General features: G+C 39.6%; 1 protein-coding gene across 3 annotated transcripts in view; it reads left to right on the top strand.

Annotated features, from left to right (window-relative positions):
* LOC122808685 (solute carrier family 2, facilitated glucose transporter member 1-like) overlaps positions 1 to 17,500 on the top strand; it is a 621,069-nt gene that overhangs the window by 156,528 nt on the left and 447,041 nt on the right. For 2 of the 3 annotated variants that reach the window (XM_044079667.1, XM_044079666.1), the window contains one exon: positions 5,120 to 5,218. In XM_044079667.1, coding sequence (XP_043935602.1) covers positions 5,120 to 5,218 — 99 coding nt within the window. The remainder of the gene's footprint in view (positions 1 to 5,119; positions 5,219 to 17,500) is intronic. The other variant, XM_044079668.1, reaches the window with a different exon arrangement.

Below are 17,500 nucleotides of genomic sequence, written 5' to 3'. Positions count from 1 at the left end.
GATCTTCGTTCAGAACGTTCAAAGTTTTAAAATTTCGATCATATGGTCTCGACCATATGAAATTCGAAGTTTTCAAACTTCAACATTCTGAAGTGAACTCATATATATATATATATATATATATATATATATATATATATATATATATATATATATATATTATATCTACTGTTTTAATTTGAAGTCATAAACACAAATGTTAATGTCAAAATGCCAACATTATGTTCCACAGCAAGGAATTCGAACACTGAACTTCAGTAATTAATGAATAAACATTTATGTAACACTTGTACATTTTTTAGTGGTTGATCATGGTAATGATTCTATGAGTATGTGCCAGTCAGTGGCAGATCTGAGTGATTATGTGTTTCGGAGAGGGTTTGGAAGAGGGGATAGTGCTGACTTTTGGTGCATTCAGAGTGCAGGTGGAGTTATGGCATATTATTTTGATGATGATGATGATGATCACGGTGAATGTGAGAGGAAAGTACAACTACCCTACCATGGACAGCAGATATACTTAGTAAGAGACAACTGTCCCTGAGTCCCTTGGTATTCAGTTTTACATTACTTCCACTGCTGTTTTTTTCCTGGAATTGTAAGGATTTAGTGAGAGATGTGTATGCAGCATAACTCTATAAAGGACATCTGTGTGCAGAATGGGAATACTACCCCAAATATAGGTTTGTACATTTCAGTTCTTAGCTTCATGGGTTCATGGAATGATACTAGGCTATTGGCCCGGAGGCCCTTATAAGCCTAGCAAAGAATTTTGTCCATGTTCCCTCAAAGTCAGCACCTGTTTCCCCTGCCCATCAGGGACACAAGTGGGATCCCAGGGGTATATTTTCTTTCCCATCCAGTCATCCAGGTTCCTCTTAAAGAAGGCTAGTGAAGTACTCTGCTTGACATGGAGAGGGAGTCTATTCCACAGACAGGGCAGTCTTTAGGACACAAATCTATCTGGCCAATAAGTTCTATTAATGTTACAGTACAGGTTAAGGCCATGCATGCGGGTTGTGCTAGTGGAGTTTGTCTTACGGATATGCAGCAACTCCATCAAGGCTGGGTCTGAAATTGCCTTGTATGCCAGACACAGATCACCTCTGCATCAGTCTGTATGAAACTGAGTAGAAGGACAGGGCTTTTAGCCTATTTGTATAGGATAGGTGTTTGAGACCCTGGATTTTCCTGGTCAGGAACCTCTGTGGTCTCTCCAACTGCTGCATGTGCTTGGCAAGGTACATGCCAAAGGGGGCATTGTACTTGATAATGAGTCTGATAAGGGAGGAGTACAGGGATGTTATGACCTCCTTGTTCCTGGATGAAATACCCTTATTTATTAGGTGAGCCATGTAGAAAGCCTTCCGTACAATGGAGGCAACATGGCAATCAAATGTCAGGTTGCTATCAACCTGGGTGTCCAAGTCCCTCACGACTGATTGCATACTTAGTACATTGTTATTAATGTGATAATTAGTGGGGAGGACATTTTCCACAAAGAGAATAATGATGCATTTCTTGGTATTCAGTTTGAGGCCATGCTTCTGGCACCAGTCATTAGTTTGGGCAAGGCCCTCTTGGAGGATGTTCACATTACTAGGGGAATTTAAGACAGTGTCCAGCTTTCAGTCATCTGCAAACTTGGTCAGCCACAGACCACTGGTTTTGGCTTGCACCTCAAAAAAGTATATCCCAAACAGTAGAGCCCCCAAGACCAATCCTAGGGGTACACTACTTGTTACGCATCTACTACTAGAGGTGGCTCCCCCTACTTTAACTGAGTGGGTTCTGTCAGTGAGCCAGTTAGCTACCCATCTGGTAACATATGGGTTGATGTCTAGCTGGGAGAATTTATCTATTATGCCCAAATGGGGAATAATGTCAAAGGCTTTGGCTAGGTCAAGGTAGGCAGTGTGCACCATCTTCCCTCATCCATGGCTTTGGTAACTGTTTCAAAGAAGTCAACCAAGTTTAACAGGCATGATCTCCCTTTGACAAAACCAAACTGTGTGGGGTCAAGCATATGGAGGTTGCCAATGTCCTTGTTTATAAGGTTTGTTTGTGTATGTGATGTTAATTGACCACCAGTTCAGAGCAGATTTGGGTGTTGCCTTTGAGATTGCAGACATATGTAAATAAGGCCTTGTGATTGTCCTTGATGAATGTGGCCAATTTGGACTCGAAGTTATGTAAAACCAAGAACCACAAAAGGCAGACAAACCAAGAAAGAACAAAACCGAGTGAAGCAGCAACCGACAAGTTTAATAAGTGAACAAAATAAAATCTTTTAAAAGCGCTTTTTCGTCAGTGTTAGTACCTGACTTCTTCAGAAATAACGTACAATGGATTGAGACAAACCATTTGTGAATTTCAAATAAGGAGCCTGTTCTTACGTAAGACGCTGAACCTACTTCATACATATTTAAAGGTACATACTCAATTATAAAACAAAACCATTAAAATTATAAAACTAACTTTTTGAAATCAACACAGCAAAGATTTAAAAAAAATGTGTAAGGTTATAAAACAGTAGAAATAGATACAAAAATTTGTAAATATCATCTCTTTAAACTTTTCAATTTCAAAAGACTTGAAATTGAACACAGATCATTTATACCAGGGTGGCTATAAGCGTTAAACCTAATTTGCCAAACTAACTCAGCTTCTCCAAGTTTCAAAGGTCTAGGACCCCCTCTGCTATCACAAATGGCCTGATCAATGGCCAGAAACTTAAAAGTATGGCTATGGAAAACTGAAGTATGTTTTGCTAGGGCATTATCGAGTTTAAGTTTTTTCATAGCATATATATGTTCGTAAATTCGGTCCCTAAGCCTTCTTTTGGTTTTACCGATATAGAAGGCCGGACATAATGTGCACCTAGCTAAATAAATGACGAAGGAGGAGTTGCAATTAAATTTGTGTCTTATTTTATAAGAGAAACCATTTAAATTAAAATAAGACACTTCATCCACGTACCTGCAGTAGTTACAATTTTGACACTTCCACATACCAGCATTAAACACTGATGAGGGCAAGCTACTCTCCAGAATCGATTTGATATTCCTCCCCTTCTTGAAGAGATGACATTTACAAATTTTTGTATCTATTTCTACTGTTTTATAACCTTACACATTTTTTTAAAATCTTTGCTGTGTTGATTTCAGAAAGTTAGTTTCATAATTTTAATGGTTTTGTTTTATAATTGATTATGTACCTTTAAATATGTATGAAGTAGATTCAGCGTCTTACGTAAGAACAGGCTCCTTATTTGAAATTCACAAATGGTTTGTCTGAATCCATTGTACGTTATTTCTGAAGAAGTCAGGTACTAACGCTGACGAAAAAGTGCTTTTAAAAGATTTTATTTTGTTCACTTATTAAACTTGTCGGTTGCTGCTTCACTCGGTTTTGTTCTTTCTTGGACTCGAAGTTAGCCTTAAAGGATTTCACCAGTGACCTTATTTGCTTGTTCACACAAAGGAGAGATTGCTTCCAACTTGGTAGTTATTTTATTATGTGGTCTGTTTGCACTTTCCATTTATATACTTGTGTAATTTTTTTTAATATGTTGAGTTTTTTAGTTTCTGATATTTTATTTTAATTACTTTATCATTAGTTCTTCTGTTGCACCTTGGGGTTGGGAATTATTATATTTTTAGATCTGGATACATTTATTTTTGCATACAGAAAGGTGATTTAATACACTTTATGTGACATAGACATTTGGATTCACATTCATTGACTGATTTTGCTAACTGCCTGGCATGGTATTGCATGCAGTGCAATACAAATCCAAAGTCCCAGCTCTACATTACATTAGGGAAGAGGGGGATAAGAGCAGCGCAGGATGACAACAATGTCTCATATATGTTCATTGCAGTAGATTCAATATACTTGGGAATACTGACAGGTAATGATGTGTTGGACCACTGTTTTCCTAAAATGACTTTGAAGCTAAGGCAGGTGGGTAGAGACCCGATGACACTCCAGAGAGATGATGTGTTACTCTGGAGTCTTAGAATAATACAGATCACATGTCATAATAGACATCCTGATGGGCTGTTGTTTGTGGCACACCATTGACACCTGGTACAGGCACCTCAATCTGGCCAAGATGCTTTCACAGACAGAGCTATATCCATATGCAAAGCATGGTGTTCAATTTCATGGGCATATACAAGTCCCACATTTCTGGTAACTTTTGGCTGGCACCATCTGGCCACGAATACATTGTAGGATCCCCACAGCACTGTGCAGATCAGGCCTGTATCAGAGCCAGTCAGACTGCAGTGCAGCAGCCCTTATGCAAATCTCATGTATGAATACCCCCACTACTGCTCCCACACTATCAGTTTTCAGAGAAAGATTCCTGGCTTGCAAATGGAAATGTATCAAGAGCTTAGGAGAGCTAATAAGCTGAAGACAGCATTCAGGGGTCTATTTTACTTCATCGGAGAGTAATTTTAATGAAGCTGACTTCACTGACCTCAAATCAGCGAACTGAATTTCTCCGAACATTCACTACCATGAAAGATTTCGCCAGGGAATGGAAGTAGTTGGTCAACAGCACAACTTTGCCCTTTTCCCCACCATAGTTCATAGTCAGAGTTGGTATATATATTTAGGGGAGGTGTGGGTGGCAAAGCCCCCCAATTGGGTGGGTTTGATATACTGTGGTTTGCGTTCCCATGTGGTGTTGGCCAGGTGATTATTTTCCCTGGTGAATTTATTTTGATGGGTTCGTTCATGGAAATTCAGTTCGCTGACTTGGGGTCAGTGAAGTCAACTTCACTGAAATTACTTTTCGATGAAGTAATATAGACCCCAGCATTCAGCATTGTATATAGGAGGTTCATGTGAGCCTATCTAAATAATTATGCAATGCAGTTATTATATTGTAGAGAAGTCATGACTTTAATATCAGCATACTACCTTCTGTTATTTCCATACGGAAACTACTGGGTAGAGTAAAGGAACAAAAAACATAGCATTCCCTTCTGTGGGTTAAAAGCTAATGTCAAGCATACTTTTTTCAAATTACTATTACTAACTCCCATTTCACCCTAGATCCTGAGAATATTCCATTTCTGATCTTTGTTTCTTTTTATCTTTTCAGCAGCAAGTCTCCTGGCCCTTGATTTGTTCTGTTGCATCCTCTGTGCTTGGATCTTTGCAGATTGGATACCATATTGGGAACATGAATGCTCCCCAGAAGGTGAGAAACTAACATTCTGATCTACCATTTGCAAGTGAAGAAATCTTGCAGTTTGGAGAGAAAATGCTTTTTGAAATGGTGGTACCTCCAAAAGATGCTGAGTGAGAAACTGATGATGAGATAGAATGACCTTTAAAGGAAGGTCAAATTTTAGGATGTTGATCTGTAGAGTTAGGGTGGATTGGTAGTACTTGAACAATGAGCTCATTAATAAGCAAAACCATAAAAAACTCATGCACCTTCTTTTTGATTTGGTTGGGACCACAACTTTGTGCTATTTTTTAATGTATTTATCAATCGAGTAAGCCCCCTGGACATGAGTCCTTTTTCATGTGAAACCAGGGAGCAGTGCCAGGCTAAGTGACTTGATAAGAATCACACAGTAGAAAAATAGAGGTGGAGGGAATCAAACCCTTTACCCTACACTACAGGAAGTGCTTTTTTTAAAATGTCACAGAGCCTTAACCTACTGCAATAACTGACAGACATGTGAGACAAAGTGAAACTGAAGGGAGAAAGGGTGATATAAAGACTGAAATATAGCAATATTGTTGAAGATAGTACTGATTATTATTCAAATAAAAATGTTCATATTCTGTATAGGACTAAAAATTTCAGTGAGATAACAAAAACACTGAAAACAAAATGACAGCATTATGCAATAGGGCAATGATATGCAACATGAACCACCAATTAGCGCTAGTTAAAAAATGACAAAATACTGCATCTTTGTAATACGTGTATTGTAGGGGAGAATTTTGCAATCTGTTTTATGAACATAGTATTTCTTATTATATTTTTGTGAATGTCTGATGTGTCTGCATTTAAAATGGGCATCACTGAATCATGTAAATCTGCAGAAATCTGCAATACATACTCCTCACCATTTCTATGGTGTGAGAACTTACTGTCTCCTCCTCCCTCGGTATAGGGTATAGGACCAACTTGTTCTACCACTTCTTATGTTACATAGATATGTCCTCCTCCACTGATATTCAGAAGGTAAACTGGATCAAAAGTGTCATAGGTTCATAGGTCATAGGAAGTTATCAGGTTAGTGGCCCTAGAGCCTTTACATGCCTATCCATGTTAATCCCATGTTCATAGGTTCATAGGTTCATAGGTTCATACTAGGCTATCTGCCCGAGGGCATTTACAAGCCTCCTTTAGTATGGGGTATGTATCCCCATTTGTTCTTTTTGGGTAGTTTGCAGAATGAATTCATGAACAGAACAGGTCTGTTAATAAACACCTGCTACCCCTGGTTAAACAACCTATCCATCTGATATTGGTTAGCATAGACTTTTACAGGTATTAACTTCCTTCAGAGAGCAGACAGTAGCAGTTGTATGTTGTTTGATCAGATTAGTTGTAAAGGAATGTTTTTGTTTGCTTTTGTTTTTGAGGTTCTCTTGTCTTTGATCACTGTGTTTTTGCTTGCCAACTATTGTAGAGATGTCTGGGAATTAAAAATGCATATTTTATGTGCATGCATACACTCTGAGTTTACAAAATCCCAGAAAAAAAAAACAGATCACTTTGCTCTTCAAATTATTATGTTTTCTCTGAATTAGATTGACTTTGTCATGCTAATGTACAAGGGGGGAGTGGAGGAGCAAAGCCTTCAGATCCAGCACAGCTCAAGTGTATGTGATTCTTGCATTTATGTACTTGAGTTAGTGATTTATATTTGTATAATTGTCTTTAAAGCTTGTGTGATGTAATCAGAATTAGTAGACAAGATCAGATCAAGTCTTGTGTGCATGTATCTGCTCAAAAACACTTAATCTGGAGATTGATCACTGGTGTAATCTGAAGTAGTAAGGTTCTGCAATAAAAAAAGGAAATCTCTTCTTACATGTCCCTGTGTATGTGAATTTGTGGGTTTCTGTGCTCATTTACCTGTGTGTGTGTGTGTGTGTGTGTGTGTGTGTGTGTGTGTGTGTGTGTGTGTGTGTGTGTGTGTGTGTGTGTGTGTGTGTGTGTGAGCATAGTTTTCATTTACATGTTGACACAGACCAGTTCACATATCCACTAGTAGCAGGATGTCTATGATTACCCATACAGGAAGATACCATTTTACTTTGTGAAGTGCTGAAATTCCTGAGATGTGAAATAAATGCTATTATCAGTCATTAAGCTTTTCCAGCAAATCAAACATCTACCATGTAACAGTGGCTTGAGAAGAGGTCGCTGGGATTCTGAGCACCTCTAACCATTTTGTATGCACACCTGCCACAGTCATGAATACAGTGCTGAAGGAAAGGCCTAGCAAATCAATATGCAGCCTTTTCTAGCACCCTGCAGGAACTTTCTGCGATTGTTTACTTTAGGGCACACCATCGTACTATGCGCAGGTGTGGCAGTGCCAACTTGACTGACACCACAATGGGACTGTAAGTTAAGTGACAAGCATGGTGGTTGGGATGTTTTTGAAAGTTATTCTAATTCTGTGAACAGTAAAAAAGTTAAGGTTAAAGTAAAAAATCTAAAATTCTGTATGACTGAATAATAACTACATACATCCAGTAAGGGGGCTACCAGCCTGCACCCCCTGCTATATGCACCTTTAAGTGCCACTGCCTTATACTCCTATGGTGAGGGGGTGCAGGGGTCAGAAGCCCCTGATGGACATTTTGCTATCTGTCTTCTTAAGCTTTCATATTATTCTTAAGAACAACTTGCTTTTCAGAAGCATTCATTTCTTGAAAAATAAGATGTATGAAATTATAATTATAATGTGAGTGTCAGCCCATGTCACACCATGGGTGATGCTTGCTACAGAACATATGGGTGTCTCCTAATATAATGACTCACCAAACTTTTCAAGGATTCAAAGCAACTTGGAATAACATCTAGCACTCCATGTAGCAAGGCTTTCAGTGATTTCATATTTATTCTATATTATCTAATTTTAGCTGTCAGAAGTATCTTCTTATTAAGGTTTCATTTTCACTATTAGAGTTCCCTGCATTAAGGTCCTTCAGAATAGCCATCATCAGCTTTACTTGCACAGTAACTAATCCCCCTCCTCTTTGTTTCTTATAGCCCTAGTGGATATTTTCCCTGAAGTTTTTCCTGTCCACAGTTAAGCAATACTGTCTTGTGGACCCAAACAGACACCCTCCAACTCTGACCAGTCCTGAAGCCACCTTAAAAATAAAACTACGAAATACCACTTAAGTATGTGTTCCTAGTGAAATACTAGTAACTGATAAATAAGACTTGCAGCATCTGAATAAGTATTAGAGTTTAATAAGTATTATAGGGAAAAACTGTTTTTAGCCAGTTGCTACAGACAGAAGACGCCAGCAGCCCCAAACCTTTCTCTTTGCCTACCCCCTCTCCATATACTGGTTCTGTGCCTATTTCTTTCCTTTTCCATCCTTACTCTTCCCTAAATCTCCTTCTGTCTCACTCACTCTTTAAGTGCCAGCGTTTCTGCCCTGTTTGACTGCCTGTAGTCTATTTCACTTTTTGCCTTCTGTGAATGCTCTCTGCCCTGCTCTAGCTGCTTGCAGAAACCTTGTCTCCTTTCATAACCTGTCTGCACCAGTTTAATTTAAATCTATTCAGCACTAGCTTCCCTCATGTTTATGTATCTGTGCAGCTAAGCACTAGTGTTCTGCTGAAAGCGTTTTTCTGCATAAATCTATTGGAGATTTCTGCACCCTTCCATATTTCTCTCTTACTAGTTTGTTTTTCTCTTTTTTGATTGTTTTTCTCACTTTTTTTCTACCCGGGTGTTAGCCTCACTCCGTTCACCCTCACTACACTCGGGCTCACTTCGCTCCTCTATCCTACCCCCATTCCCACCCACCCTCATTACAGTTTCCTTTATACCATCCACTCCCTCCCCTTCTTCCATCTACTGTCCACTAACAAACAACTTCCTGTCAAATTTTAAAATAAATCATTTCCTGACCCCACCATATCTTTTCGCACCTCCTACTGACTGACAACATCCAACCTAACTTCTATTTCTCTCTTCCTTCTCTATCTTTCCCTACTATACCCATCCTCTAATCCAATTACACTCTCTCAAAAATGCAATACCTTATCTTTACCTCTTCACTCCTCTTTCTTCTAACTTCTCTAACCTCATACCATTTCCGCCTTTTTTCTCAACTGCTACACTCACCTACCTCTTATACCTTCAATACTTATTTTACACCACCCTTCTTTGATATCTCCCCAACTCTTTTCAATCTCTCTATTACATACGTAAACTAACTAGATTGAAAATACTCCTCCCAACCTATAAGTATAAACCAAAGCTGTACAAGCTACACTTATCTATCACTTTACTCTCTTTACCCAGTAATAAATTACTTACAGCAGTTGACAGCCATCTTAACCCTGGCCCCTCTCCCTTTTTACCTAGGCACATATCTCCACTATCCACTACCTTCCCCTCTTCTCCTACTACCTCTAACTATCCTCAATCTATTATACCCAACTCAACTGTATCTAAACACCTATCCATATGCTCTTTAAATACCCAAAGCTTACCTAACAAAATCACTGAGTTCCATGACTGGATTGCCCATATGACCCCTCACATACTTTACCTATCAGAAACCTGGCTTAAGCCACACATCACTACCAATGAAATCCTCCCTCCAAGCTATAATATCTATCAGCCTGATAGAGTCCCTAAAAAAGGGGGTGGTGTTTCCATCCTTCACTCTAACAACCTCAATCTCTCACCTTTCCCCACACCCATCCCTGACTTTCACCCCACTGAACTCCTTATCGTAAACTGCCGTCTGAACCTACACAAACATTGCCCATCCTTGAGAAAATCATTTTCTGGTTCTCCCACAATATACCCTATGAAACCCTTATCTTAGGAGATATCAACCTTAACTGGTCCAAACTCAAAACAGACTCCCCTCAACTCAGTATAAACCCAAATGGTTACCATCAACTAAAAACTTCACCCACCCGAATCCATAAGAACACAACATCTAGCTCTATAATTGATGGGATTCTCACCAACTTCCCTAACCTGTATCAAAACCCCACTACTCTACCAGACCACCTTAGTGACCACCTACCCACCTCTGACCTTAGATACACCTCCCAACCCTAACCTGTATAGAGACTGCCGTAAACTTTCTAACTTCAGTATAACCCAATTCAACTCCATTCTGTCTTCCACTGACTGGTCTTTCCTGAAACAGATCCCTCTAAATGATGCAGTAAATTGTTCAATAACATCTCTCAACATGTTTCTCTCAACATTTAAACAGAGTAGGTTACACACACAAAAAGCATTTGTTAAGCTTTCACTTACAGTGCTTTTTAATTAAGCAGGTCACCATATTGGTCAGCCATAGGGCTCTTTGTTTCTACTTGAGTGGTTGCCTCCTTCCCCTGTAACTGAAGTAAATTGACTCTTACATTAAGAGCTGTAATACTTACCTTATAGCTTTAGGACACCTTAGGAAACTTGTAAACTGCAACAGCCTGACATTTGAACAAGTAACCCTTGTAAAAATTCCCAAAATTGTATACTGTTGGTCTATCTTTCCTGCTAAACATAAGTGAAACTACAGTGCTGAGTGCAAGTAACATTAAAATTAAAGTACTGAGTGCAAATAACACAGTGCTGAGTGCAGATATTAGGCTCTTACATTCAACTTATCTCTGGTGTGGTGTCTTGAGTCAATCAGGGTATTCCCTGTAATCACTCCTACTGCCTTCTCTTTTCCCCCACCCCCTCTTTCCTCAAACAGGTTAAACTGCTACAATTCAGTACATGCATCATTTTCAAATCTAGGTGCTTAGGATTTCCCTCTCTCTTCTCCCCTTGGCTGACCTGGTGTGACTTTGTGTAAGTTTCTTCATTGTATGGATCTTTTACTGCATTTTTGTGTAACTGAATGACCTGCTGCTAAATTCTGATTCTGCACAGGCTGCTCTATTTTTTTCAGAGGCTCTATAAGTAGCTAGTGACTTTACTGAATTTCATGTGGTAATATTTGTGTTTAAACTGAACCTGTACCTAGAGAAAGTGTATAATCAGAGCTCCTCCTTGCTGCATGTGTTTTTTAATGTTTAAATTGCACACACACATTGAAGAAGTGCTTTTATGACTTGAATAACTTGGGCTAGCTATACCTGAAGTGCATTTACTGGCAATTTTCCAGTTGTATAGTTGTGAACAATTGATTTAGTTTTTCTGGTATATCTTTAAAATCTGGCAAGTGTTTACTGCATTGCTCTCTTGCTTAGGTTTCTTAGCTATAAATCTTAGTTCATTCTGAAGTATGCTACTTTACCCCCCCACCAAACCTTTCTGAATGCAATATTATATAATAACTGCCTGTTGTTGCCTTCATGCTTACCCTAGAATCTCTGTTTTTCTCTTTTCCTAGTTGAACTCTACAATTCCCTACAAAAAGGTAGCTTTAGGACACCTTAGGAAACCTTGTAAACTGCAATAGCCCCGCTACGTTCGCCCTCGCTATGCTCGGGCTCTCTTCGCTCCCCACCCTGCCCCCAATTCCCTCCCACCCCAGTACCTCTAAATTTATAGTACTATAGCCACTCCCCCACTTTCTAGATCCTATCTGCTTTCATCTGGGATAATTCCACAAACCCCCATTCTACTACGTACATTTTAATAGCACCTATTAGCTTTCATCTGGCATTCTCCCTTCCCCCTTCCAGTACCTTTACCTCATCACACTATCTTCTGGTGTTGCATCACCAGGTAAAACAGTTCCTTAACTCACTAGCTACATCACAGATAATGATATACTCCTCTTTACTACCCCTCTTGTTCACACCATACCTCCTTACCTTGTATGAAAACCAGTTTCTCACGGGATTTCAGGTCCCAAAAGGCCATACTATCGCCCCAGCTGTAAATCCTTCCACCTTCAACCATACTTACAGTACCAGATCCCATCCAACATCTTGTTCCGTCTATCAACATCTCAACTCCAGGCACATTAGCTCTAGATTCAAACACTACCACAAACTAATAAACAAATTCCTGAAGTTCATCATCAAGTATAGACTCAACCTAATACTTGATGGTGATATTCACCCCAACCCTGGCCCACTCACTTCAGATACACATACCCCCTCTACTTGCAATCTAAGCTACAAACCTGCAATTAATAGGCCAACTAACTCTCTCCTAGTCTGTCATCTCAAGATTAGAAGCATTAATAACAAAGTAGATGAACTGCATGCACTTCTGGATGTCCACTCCCCTGAGATTCTCTGTTTATCTGAAACCTGGTTAAAACCTAACACTAAAGACAATGAAGTGTTACCACCTGGGTACAACATACACAGGCTGGATCGTGCTTCGAGGAAGGGGGGTGGGGTAGCTGTACTCTATAAATCTGAGTTGAATGTCACCATAGATGTAATACAACCACCTCAGATTAATAACTCAGAGATTATTGCCACCAAATTGCAACTTAATAAAAATAAATGCATTTATATCATCTGTATGTACATTCCCCCAGCTAACAATATATCTACATTTGAAGATATCCTGCACTGGCTATCATGTCACTACCCCCAAGAAACCCTACTACTTGGAGACTTTAACATAGACTGGGACACCTGTTCCTCAGAATCCCCAACCACCCATATTAACCTGCATGCATTTACACAAATCATATCTACCCCTACCAGGACAGGTAAACCCAACCAAAAAAAAAGTATACTTGACTGGGTACTCATAAATAGTCACCCCCAACTGTACACCTCTGGTACCCTCCTTAATGGCCTAAGTGATCACCTTCTCACATATGTAATTAAGCACAAAACCATTAATTCTCAACAACCCTTACTCAGAAAGGTTAGAAACAATAAAAACTTTGACCCTGCCAAATTCCAACAAGAACTAAACTCATGTAATTGGTCTATTCTAAAACACCTCCCCTTAGAGGAAGCAGTAGCATACTTTAACAACAAATTCCTTGAGATCCTTGATTTGCATGCATCTGTTCGTTCAAAGAGAACCAAGGCAAAAACTGCGCCATGGCTTTCTATAGAGTCTAAACTCAAAATTACCCTTAGAAATAAAGCATGGGCTTTATGGTGTTCTTCTAAAGACCCTCAAGATCACAATAAATACAGGCAATCCAGGAACGAAACCAAAAAAATAAATTTTACAAGACAAAAAACAATACTACTGTAATTTACAGCCAGTAAATCAAAATAACCCTCAGAAGTTTTGGGCAGGTTTAAATAATCTACTACATCCTGGACAAACTTCAACCTCAATCCCTGCTGCTACTATTAATAAAACCCCTGAAGATGTTTCTGACAGTTTTAACCAATTACTTACTGAGACAATTCAAGCCCTAGCTAGCCAACTACCTCCTAGCTCCCCTGGTACTGAAAGTAGCACCCCTAGAAACCTACTCGCATTCAACTTCCAACCAGTTGCCACTTCACTTATCCGTACCTTGATCAAAAAATTAAAACCCACTACACTTTCTGCTGATCAACTCCCTGACGAGTACCTACAAAAATCAGCTGATGCTATTGCTTACCCCGTCTCAATACTAATCAATCGAACCATAGTAGAAGCTAAAATTTCCACCATCTGGAAAATATCCTATGTAATCCCACTTCACAAAGGAGGCAGCTCTACTGAAGTCTCCAATTATAGGCCAACAGCTATACTCTTCAAAAAAAAACAGCTATACTCTCTCCACTTGCAAAGATTATGGAAAAATGTATTCATAGACAACTCATGCACCATCTAATCCAGAATCGCCTTATGGAAGACACTCAGCATGGCTTCCGTCCTCATCACAGCACTACTTCAGCCCTCCTAGCCTTTACCAACACCATAAACCATAATCGCAACAATAATTATATATCCTCAGCCCTCTTTTTGGATCTTTCCAAGGCATTTGATATGGTTGATCACCAACTTTTAATCCACACCCTGCAAACATTCTGTCTAGATACTGAAGCCCTCCAGTGGTTTCAATCCCACCTGAATGGTCAACAGCAGGCTGTCCTCTGGCAAAACAAACTCTCTAACCTTCTAGCTAACACCCTTGGAGTACCACAAGGCTCTATACTAGGGCCCTTGCTGTTCTCCATCTTCATTAACGACCTTTATACTGTCATCCCAAACGTCAGCTGTATCCAATATGCTGATGACGCTACTCTGATTTGCTCAGCCACATCTCCAGTAGCGCTATGGTCAGCTACCCAGACCACCTGTAATACAATAGAAAACTGGCTTTCTGAACATTGTCTGATCCTAAATCCCAAAAAAACTAAAATGCTGTTATTTTCACCAACATGTAGGTCTACTGCTGTCACCTTTACCATAAAATCAAATGATGGCACAATAATCTCCCCTGACCCATCTACAAAACTATTAGGTGTCATCATAGACAATAATCTAAAATTTGACCTACATGTTAACCAAACTATCAGAACCATCAATAAAAAACTAGGGTCACTTTACAGAATAAAAACCTTCCTAACCCCTCCAGCTAAAATTGCCATAGCTCGCTCTCAACTTCTTTCAACCCTTCTGTATGCATCCCCTCTACTCTCGAATTTAAACAAGACTGTACTTAACAAACTCTCAGTTTGCTACAACCACATTGCCAGGTTTGCCACTGGGCTGCCTTTTAGGACACATCATTGCATCAATCTAAATCAGCTTGGGTGGCTTGAACTACCCAGCCTAATCCAGTATAACCAACTGATTATGGCCTATAAAATCCTCTATAATCCGGACAATACTCCTACACTTAAAAATATTATCACCCCCTATAACAATCCTAGACCGCTTCGATCCTCTAACAAACTACTAATTCAGACTAGCAAAATTAATAACACAGCCGGTGATTCTCTCTTTGCAAACTCTGTAAGTAGATCCTGGAACTCGCTTCCAGCTGATATTACCTTACTTTCCACCTTAGGTCAATTTAAAACTAGACTCCAACAACATTTGTCACTTAACTGGCTATGTCAATGTATCAAGCCTGGCTAACTCTCTCTAGAATGTGTAAAAATCTGTTAACCAGTTTACTGTGTAATTTAATTTAATCCTGACTTGTGCTCAGGATTAACTGTAACCTGTGGAACTTGTTTAACTTGCTTACTTATGTAATCTCTGTAAATAGACTGTTTGTAATATGTAATGCTCGTATTATGTAATGCTGTATCTGCTTACCCTTGGAGCTTTTCTCCCCGGGCCTCCACTGAAAATGGACATGCATCCAGTCGGACTATCCCGGTCAACAAATGTAAAATAAAATAAAATAAATAAAATAAACATTTTTTTAAATACCCTGAATAACTATGCTCCCTGGCTTTCCAAAAACACTAGATCCCTTATGCTCCAGAGAGATAAAGCGTGGAAAGCCTGGATCAAATCTAAGTAACTACCCTTGTTTCACAAATATAGACATCTCAGAAATCTAACTAAGAAATAAATCAATGTCAGCCATAAATTAAATTCTTTCTCCTGGCCACCCCTCAAATCCGTCTCCCTACCCTAATACTTCTAACCTAGAAACAGCTACACTACTAAATTCACACTTTATGAATACTATCCAGGCTCTCTTACAATCATGCAGTAATACTACTCCTCAACCTACCCCTCACAACCCACCTAACAATAATCCTTTCTCCCTACAATCTGTTCCTACGTCTTGCATCTGATCTCTTTTTCTTAAGCTCAAACCTTGCTCCCCTTCTACTGATAAGTTACCTCCTTTCTTCTTCAAACTAGCTGCTGACCCTATAGCTTTCCCAGTGTCTATTCTAATCAATAGGTCCATTCAGAAATGCACTGTACCTACCTTGTGGAAATCCTTTTTCACTATTCCCCTACACAAAGGTGGTAACTCCACAGACCCATCTAATTACCATCCTATAGCTATCTTATCTCGTCTCTCCAAAATACTCGAAAAAAGCATTAATTCACAACTTCATAAATACCTACTCCAACACAACCTTCTCACATCCACCCAGCACAGTTTCCGTCCAAACCACAGCACAACTACTCCCCTCCTAACCTTTACCCATACCATTGCTGTGGCCCTGGATAACAACAAACCTATCTCTTGTCTCTTCCTAGACCTCTCAAAGGCATTCAGTACAGTCTCCCATCCCCTACTGCTGTCTAAACTTGCCGCAATCTATCATCTTTCACCCTTACCTGGTTCTGCAGTTACCTATCTAGTAAGCAGCAGTCTGTTAAATGGCTCTCTTCCTCTTCTTCATTCTTACCTGTCCCAACAGGAGTCCCTCAGGGCTCCATCCTGGGACCCCTCCTGTTCAATATCTTCACCAGTGACCTCCACACATCTTGTAAACTAGTCTCCCTCATCCGATGTGCTGATGAGTCAACCCTCATCTCCATCTCAGAGAACATCTCTGAACTTCATACTCTCACTCAACAAGCCTTTTTATCTACCAAACGGTGACTAACTGATACCCCACTCATCATCAACACTAAAAGACCAAGCTCTTACTATTTCTCTCCCGCTCACTTTCCCACCACAAATCCTCCTTCTCTATCATTTCCTCAAATAGCACAGTTATTAAACCTGATGCTCGCACTAGCCTTCTAGGAGTCCTCATCGGTGATGAACTCAGGTTTAATATGCACCTTCTCCAATGCATAAAAAAGACAAACCAGAAATTGAGTTTATTATATCGTAACAAAAAATTTCTAACTCCAAATGCTAGACTCTCCCTTGCTCAAGCTCTCCTCCTCCCCTCCCTTCTCTATGGTGCCCCAGTGTTCACCAACATTCAAACCACAACCTTAAACAAACTCCAGCAAACGTACCATAACATTGCTAGATTCATCACAAACTCTCCATACAATGCACATCACTGCCTAGCCCTTACATCCCTCAAATGGCTGGAATTCCCCCACTTACTGCTGCTATCACAACTTCAAATGCTACACTTCATTCTTTATAAACCTTCATCTTGTCCTGCACTCTCTTCCCTCATCTCTATCTACACATCTTCTCGTACTCTCTGTGCCTCAAATTAGCAACTACTACAAACCTACCAACCAAAAAAAAAAAAAAAAAAACAGTAGGCAAACTCTTATATAAATACTACATACTCCAAACTTGGAACAAACTTCCTAGAGACATATGCACTACAATTCACCCAGACCATTTTAAGGAAAAACTCAAACTCCAAAATCTGTTCTTGTAAAGCCCCAGCTTGATCCCTCCCACTCCACCCTTGGTGTACCCTGCTCCCTAGCTGCCCCTCACAAGGATAGCAATCCCTAATCTGGAGGATAGC

Source organism: Protopterus annectens, chromosome 8.part0, assembly GCF_019279795.1.
Source record: "Protopterus annectens isolate FY-2018-M chromosome 8.part0, PAN1.0, whole genome shotgun sequence".
NCBI lineage: Eukaryota > Metazoa > Chordata > Ceratodontiformes > Protopteridae > Protopterus > Protopterus annectens.
This window is presented reverse-complemented; position numbering and strand designations above follow the sequence as displayed.